Here is an 8294-nt window from a genome sequence, read left to right as displayed (position 1 = left end):
ATTAATATTTAAATTAATCTATATATGTCGTTTCAATCAAAAAGGTGCAAGTTATTTTACTATTTCAATTTCAGTATTTCAATAATATGTTTGAGACCAACTGGAGAATTAAATTGGAGTTGATGTTGGGAACTAGTATTTTCTCAACTTTAGAAACAGTCCTTTTTTCATACAATGAAAAATGTCCTTTTTGTTGAGAACGCTATGATCCTCCACTTGAGGTACTATTGAGAAATGTTGGAGATTTGAGAAATACCTTAATTCTCAACTTAACCTCAAGTTGAGCTCAAACCTAAATCTTTGTTGGGAATTGTACCACTAAATTCAACAGCCGAAGAGTGATCGGATTTTAAAAAATGCTGTACGGTAAAATCTGGAAAAAAATGTGGCAGATCTCTGGGATTTTGATCAAACTTTGTACAAAGATTACAAAAATTCTGCAAAGCTTCACCTAAATTGCAAACTTTTTAATTACTCTAAAAAAATTTAATTTTAGTATAATAAAGTGCAAGATTTTTCCTTGACAGTGTAAAGTAGTTCCTCCATATCAAGATATTTGGGGTGTTCACAGTTCGTTCCAAATAGTGTCTGAAAATGTAGACGTCTACATTTTAAGACGTTTTCTAACCGTAAAATCTGTGGTGTTGTTGTTTCCCATACAAAATTGGAAAACGACGCCGTCTACATTTTGTCACACTCAAAGGTATGTTTTTTACGCGTCTACATTTTGCAACCTCGCAGCAGGGTTGCATTATGGCAATACTAATCACATTTTTTTTATTCATTGGGCACGTTTTTTGTATTTGCATTTAATTTGAGCGCAATTTCTGATGAAAAGAAACAAATCAAGGAAAAGAAATAACAAATATTAGGAATTGGTAATTAAGTTAAATAATTACAATATTTCAGAAACAAAATCGAAAGGCGATATATAAAAAATGCACGCAAAGAGGAAATGTCTGGCAACATCAGCAAAGTTTTGAGACGATTTTGCGACGACTGCTAGAAAGGGGTGCTCACAGTTTGATGCTAAAGATGTCTCAAAATGTAGACGTCTACATTTTCAGACACAATTTGGAACGAACTGTGAACACCCCAATTGTTCGAACATATTTTGAGAGATTTCCGCAACCTTGCGGAGTGCTGCCAGCTTTTTTTATCACATCACGAAGTAGCGAACAAATGTTGCACGTTCCAGACACAGCTAATTGGGACTTGCCGATTTTGACAATTCTCAAGTAAAAGTAAAAAACGCCTCAGAAACTTTAGATGCACTTAAATTTGCTAATACTTTTACAAAAATGGCCGTTTTTAACATTTTCGCTATTAATTCTTTTTTATAAATTATATATTTTGCAATTTAACACAATAAAACCACGTTTCCTGTCGAAAAATTTATTACTGAGAAGATTTACTACTTTACAGTTTATTTTATCCTCCCATTCGGCTTTATTTACTTATATTTGAAAAATGTCATCGTCGCCGCGAATGCGGAGCCCTGTATTCTATCATTCTTGTTACCATATAGTGTTTAGTTTTGGACAATTTTTGCTCTTAAAATTAAGATAATTATATTAAAATGCTCAAAAACGCGAATATGTGGTAGATTTCAGACCTTGAGTGGTAGATGTGGTAGATGCTCAAAAAAGTGCCAGATCTACCGCAATGTGGGGTTAAGTCCGATCACTGCAGCCGAACGTTCTCTTAGTACGGTGACCAGATTTCTGTGGCCAAAAGTCGGGACATTTCTAAATCATCGAATCCGAACATATACTACTTTTATACGTAAGCTATTTGCAAATAAAAATAATTTGCAAATACCTAAGTCACTGTTTATTCGATGGTGAAAAATTCTTTTTTAATATTGCCTGATTTTAAAAACCCAATAATATGTCCATCGAAAAAGAAAATAAAATTAAAAATGGCAAGGTCTTGATTATAAAAAGGCAATAAGATGACCATCGAGAAAGAAAATAAACCTAAGAATGGCGGCGTCTTGCGCTTATTTGCAAATAGTACCACTAATCAAAACTTATTTGCGTGATTTAGTTATTTACAAATAAAAATTTAACTCAGCGTTTATACGGCAAAGTTTACTATTTTGAAAATTGTTATTTGCAAAAAATACGTGCGTATAAACGTAGTAATAGTACAATTTCGTTTTTAGAGAACAAAATTTTTTAAAATTATCGCAAAACCTATAAACACACTGTATATACGCGAGAATGTTAATAGGGAAAAGACTTTTTCTCAAGTTTTGGCTACTTTTCTTTGTTTAAGAAATGTTTATTATTTTTTTATGAAAATATTACTATTTAAAAAAAATGTAAGTCAAAATTCAAAACTTTATAGAACATTCATAAAAATTCGACGAATTTTAACAAATGTTGATCAAAATTGTAAACATTTTAATCAGGCGCCTTACTCTGTAGTTCGAATCCATAGTAAGGCGTTCGAATAGAACTTCTTTTTGATTCGAACTACAGAGTAAGGGCTCAGATTTTCTAAAATTGTGCAGTTTTGTAGCCCATTAAATTTTAGTACAATAAAGTTTGAAGTTGTACCCTTGATTTATGAAAATTTTTTGTTCGCACATTTTCTTCCATCCAGATTTTTTTCCACAAAAAAATTTACCAAAAATCAACGGTACTCATGTTTCTAAGAAATCTAATTAAAAAGCTCAAAATATTGATGAATCTTTGTCGAATTTCGTACATTTTTGTACAAAAATTTTGGAATTTGTATGTACCACAATGTACTGATTAAAAGTTCTACAGTTGAACGCCGTAGTCTCATGTGGGCTTTGAATTCACTTTCGTTGTCACCTTCAACGACTTCACCAAAGTTCTCACGTTTGCTGCTTTCTTCTCGTTCCGGTTCATCAAGGCTTGAGGAAGATTCGGAGCTGGAGCTCGAAGGCAAGCTATTTAACATCCCCAAGATACCAGCACTGCCGCCAATGAGCTCTTCCTCATTTTTTAAGTATTGGGAAATCTGAAATTTTATTTTTGACTAAATAGATGATAATAACCAAAAAGAGCACTTTGTTACCAAATCTAGTCGCTCGTTGTCCATTTTTGTGTTTTTATTATAAATTCTGCTCAATTTTCTCTAAATAATTGCAAATATGTATGCACATAAATTTCTTGTTTTGGTTACTTTATGAACTGTCACATAACTCGGTGCTTCCAGGCAATTCATTAAGTGCTTCCCAACAAATGTCATTTGTGCCAGCTCATTTTCAGTACTTCCAATCTAATTTATTTATGCCAGTTATACCCGATTTACATGATTCAAGTACTTGAAAGCAATTCTTGCTTATTCTCTTTTGTGTTTTCTATTTGCTTTTACACGTTTCAATTCTGTTGAACTCAAGTTTTTGGTTCTTTAAATGGGAAGCAACGAAAATGCCAAAAGCAAAGCAAGAAAGTGGAAACGACTTGACGGTACAGACGCATGTGTACTCGTCCCTTTTCTTCTCACCCCCTCTCTTCCACATGCGAGCAGAATTGAATTCAATACTTGAACTGTGTAAAAGCAGTCTTACACGTTCTTTTCGCCATTCGCTAACTGTTGGCGAATCGATGACGGCTAATAAAACGCAACCAAAGATCATAGAAAACAAGGATGCTGGCTATGTTTATGGCTCCCTTATATTCTATGTCCTTTGTGATAACGAAAGTGCTGCCGCAAAATCGGAGGACTCATGCGTCCCGACTTACGAAAAATATTCATCGGGCCAATTTTCTCAAAATCGGTACTGTCACGTCAAAATCGGTACGAGTGGTCACCGTATCTATCAGTGGAAATACTTTATAAAGGTGTTCTCACACGATATGTATTTGCATCTGTAAATGTGACTTTATCAATACATATGTAATTGCGTATGTCAGTCAAATTCACAGTCTTTATTTAACTATTTAAAAATACGTTCTTTGAAAACGAAATAATCTAATCTCAGATGATTCTGTTTGTATGTCAGATGAAAATAGAAACATTTCTTTTTCGAATGTATGTGCATCTGCTTTGTACAGAAACATATCTAATTTGCCATTACACGATATGTTCACATTTCCATATATAAAAAGTGGCATGTACACATGCAAATACATATCGTGTAAGAACACCTTAATACATGTAAGTTAGATTTAGACTTTGGTTCTTAGAAAAAAATAACTAGGAAAGAAAAGCAAAAATAATAAGGCGCCCTTTTTTCGTCAATGACCCCTTTTTTGCGACTTTCTGAAAATTTTCAACGGCAAGACCGATTGCAATACCTCTAGTTCGATATACAAGCCATGGTAGCGTTGCATAAGCCAATATAATTATGTTGGTTAAGTCTTTCATACAAAATAAGCTAAAAGCCTAAATTTCTGGTCAAAGAAAACAGGCCTATTAATAGATACTAGTGAACCCGCATGGCGTTAAACCACCCAAAACTAAATTTCAAAAACTTAAAAAATATTCCAAATGTTAGTCAGAGTTAAAAGGGATCCGAGTGCCAGTGAAGAGCAGTCTGGCATAGGCCATGTTTTTAGTTTCATCAAATTTCAAATCACCCTATATCGATGAAAAAAAAGTTATTAATTAAAAAAAATAATAAAAACTTCACCACACATCTACAGGTGAGGTCTTTAATTTGACCACTCATCATGAAAAATCCTCCTAAATAATTGAATAATTTGAATGTATCTTTTTAAATACGTAGCATCCCTCTTCAAACATTCCAGATGGTCAAATTGTATGGTCGGTGTTATGCAGACAAACTTTTGTGTGCCAAATTAAATGGCGGCTGCTTAGTTTGCTCGGAGGTGGTTATGTCGAGTTTGGCACTGGGATGCACGTTCATTATGGTTTTCATGGCTATTGCCAACACGAAATGAGAATTTCAGATGTACATAACGCGCACAATTTAAAATTTTTGTATATGACAACACCGAATTTGCTGCAGTTTGACCAAACAAAATTAGTTTGCTGTGAGAGTCGCCAAACTCGCTCTCTCCGAATTTGCTGCAACAACAATTGCACGCAGTTTGCCAAACAAATTTTCTGCATAACACCAACCTATGTGGACGGGCCTTAAGTGAAAATGGGAGCATATCTATGTTTTAGTTGGCAACTACGCTTGCTTGACATTGAGCTAAGCAAAGGCACAAACCAAACGATAACTTTGGCACAGGGTAACGCAGATTCTCTGATTGAAATATGAAAGCAGGGTGCTATGACCGAAGTCCCATGAACTACCATGATCCAACTACACAAGATCTGACAAGATGAAGCAAAAGAAAAAAGTAATTTTCTGGCTGACGTTTGTAATCTCAGCGCCATGTTATTTTCTTTGAAAAGTAAACAAAGAATATGAAGACGAAGCGCAAAAAAAAATGCAAGCAATTTTGCAGCACATGTTTGTGCTAACAAAATTATTGTTTTGTACGTGTTTTTGCCATCAATCACCGCACACTTCATTTTAATTACATTTGCACAAAAAATTTATTGAACATCGCTTAAAAATCAATGAAATAAACCACCGACAAAATACACATAAAGAAAGAAGCAAAACAGAAATAGCAAGCTTCAAAATTACGAACGTCACACACTTTTTTCTCAATTGCTATTACAAATGGCTGCTTCTCAACCGGTACGCTTGCATCTTCATCGCCAGGAGCACCATTAGAACCTTCTGCCCTCAGATTCTTCATCGCCAGGAGCACCACCAGTACCCTCTACCCTCAGCTCCTTCATCGCCAGGAGCACCATGAGTACCTTCCGCCCTCAGCACTTTCAACGCCAGGAGCACCTTCAAAGTGTAGGTCCAACTTGTCAAATTTTGCAAAGTTGTAAGAAAACTTAATTTTTCTGAACCACCATAAATTATTTGCAACTGTTAATATATATCAAAAGAAAGGTAAACCGATTACCTTTCTTTTGATTATAACACCGTTAAAACTGCTTTACGTTTTCATAAAAACTTTGCAACTTTTGTAAACAGCTATATATAAGCAGTGGAAAAGTGGTAAAATTTTGCAAAGTTGTAACAATACAGATTTTTTCTGAACCACCATAAATTATTTGCAACTGTTAATATATATCAAAAGAAAGGTAAACCGATTACCTTTCTTTTGATTATAACACCGTTAAAATTGCTTTACGTTTTCATAAAAACTTTGCAACTTTTGTAAACAGCTATATATAAGCAGTGGAAAAGTGGTAAAATTTTGCAAAGTTGTAACAAAACAGATTTTTTGTGAACTAGTGTAAATGATTTACAACTGTTAATATATATCAACAGAAAGGTAAACCGATTACCTTTCTTTTGATTATAATATTGTTAAAATCGCTTAACTTTTTTATAGAAATTTTGCAACTTTTGAAACCGTCTATATATAAGTCGAAAAAACGCAATCAAATTTTGCAAAGTTGTAATGAGACTGAATTTTTGTGAACCATTATAAATGATTTGCAACTTTTAATATATATCAAAAGAAAGATAAATCGATTACCTTTCTTTTGATTATAATATTATTAAAATCGCTTAACTTTGTTATAGAAATTTTCCAACTTTTTAAACATCTATGTGCAAATGAGTAATACTAATAATAAGAAATTAAGCCAGCGCATATGTATGTATGTAAAAATATATTTATTAATGTTAATTTCAAGGTTTATTCATAATATTGGTTATTAAGTATGTATATTATGCATTTTGAAAATAAATTTTGCAAAATAAAAAAACATTTTAGGATTTTTTATTTAAAGTTTCTAAGGTTATTTTGAATTCGCTGTGAAGAGAATGCAACCCTGAGCTGGCAGAAGGGGGCAATGCTAGACTAGTGCAGCTATATGTTTTCCTTACGAAGTATCTGAATGAGTGCGACAGTGATGCCGGCTCACACGTACAGGGGGAAAGTGGTGACAATCTGACACCCCAATACAAATGTCACCAGTTTTGAAGTGACCGAAACCCGCGGTTTCACCAGATTTTTCACCACTTTTGGCAAGAATGATGATAGAAATGATAGAAACAAAGGTTTATTTACAAGTTACCACAACTGTCAAAATCGGCGAAACCAAAGTAGCGGTACCACTGACGGCGCCACCTTTGTTCGCTGCACCGTGCACTTTTGGCTGGCAGGGTATACAGTTATTTTAAAAACAATAAGAATAAGAGGGTCTAGTAAACACGTTGTTATTTTAGCATTTAACATAACAATACATACTTTTAGTAAATTTTCAAAAATGGAATTAAGAAATACAAAGCTCAAGGAGTACAAAACTTATTTAATTAGTGAGTTGAATATAATAGCACTCATACAGTCGCCTCTAGTTTTTTTTTTAACTATTTATATTTTCGCATCGACATGATAAAAGGTTTAGGGCTCTATGAAGAAGGAATGAAATTAGAAGAAATGAAGCAAGTGATGCAAGCACTGGAGGAATCGCAGCTGGAATGTGAGACGGCTTTCTTTGAAAGCGATCTTGAGCATGCTCGGAAGGTACAACGCTAACATTAAACACAATAATAGTAAAAAAATTAAACAAATTCATATCCCAGGAAAGCGAATTGGAATATGTCCAAATGCATTGCGATGCTCATTCTTCTACAATGATTATGCAGGCAAATGAAGTGCATAACGAAAATATAGTTAAATCGGTAACGCACTGGTAAGATTTATTTCAATACGTAACGTGCAAGTAAACTATTCATGTATGTATTTTGTTGTTGTCTTTAGCCACAATACTCCAATGCATAGTTTTCCAAACTCCGATACATCACCATTTAGCAGCCCAGAAATAACTGCGAAGAAATTAGTTGTGGAAGCTATAGTACATCACGAACTAAATTGGAGTCCACCACGGAAGAATAATAAAATAGATGAGTGTTTTAGACCTAAATGCTTAAATAGTAGCTACAACAATGGAAATACCGAAAAACGTAAGGTAGTGGAAAATGAAGTTGTTGTTTTTGGGGCTAAGCGATCAAAACGTCCGACTACCTCGTCCCCCAAAACTTTTGGAAGAAGTGATTCAGGAATTCACCTTGATTTAAATTTAGAGGATATTGATAAAAGCAACGAGCACTACCAATCGGATCCTTCACTTTAATATTTTTTAATAAGTACATGCGATATTTTTCATTATGAAGAAAACTTTTGCCGTAATGGTTCCGTAATGGTAAAAAGAATAAAGTATTGAATATTTTTTATTATTTCGTTAAGAATAATTACCTACTCAATTATTTTTATTTTTGACTTTAACCAAAGAACGTAAATGTATAAGAAGAGACAACTCGTTAC

General features: G+C 33.7%; 2 protein-coding genes across 2 annotated transcripts; one reads left to right on the top strand and one right to left on the bottom strand.

Annotated features, from left to right (window-relative positions):
- Positions 1 to 202: 202 nt before the first annotated feature.
- LOC118751711 lies at positions 203 to 3142 on the bottom strand. The gene is made up of 3 exons (XM_036486524.1): positions 3052 to 3142; positions 2681 to 2994; positions 203 to 224 (listed from the first exon to the last, which is right to left on the bottom strand). The coding sequence occupies exons 1-3, from the start codon at positions 3073 to 3075 to the stop codon at positions 203 to 205; spliced, it is 360 nt and encodes a 119-aa protein (XP_036342417.1). The 5' UTR covers positions 3076 to 3142.
- A 4172-nt stretch (positions 3143 to 7314) lies between these two features.
- Positions 7315 to 8103, top strand: LOC118751707. Its single transcript, XM_036486521.1, has 3 exons — positions 7315 to 7493; positions 7553 to 7662; positions 7731 to 8103. The coding sequence occupies exons 1-3, from the start codon at positions 7359 to 7361 to the stop codon at positions 8101 to 8103; spliced, it is 618 nt and encodes a 205-aa protein (XP_036342414.1). The 5' UTR covers positions 7315 to 7358.
- Positions 8104 to 8294: the final 191 nt, after the last annotated feature.

The sequence above is a fragment of the Rhagoletis pomonella genome, unplaced genomic scaffold, assembly GCF_013731165.1.
Source record: "Rhagoletis pomonella isolate Grant_MI unplaced genomic scaffold, Rhpom_1.0 Rhpom_scaffold_00926, whole genome shotgun sequence".
NCBI lineage: Eukaryota > Metazoa > Arthropoda > Insecta > Diptera > Tephritidae > Rhagoletis > Rhagoletis pomonella.
This window is presented reverse-complemented; position numbering and strand designations above follow the sequence as displayed.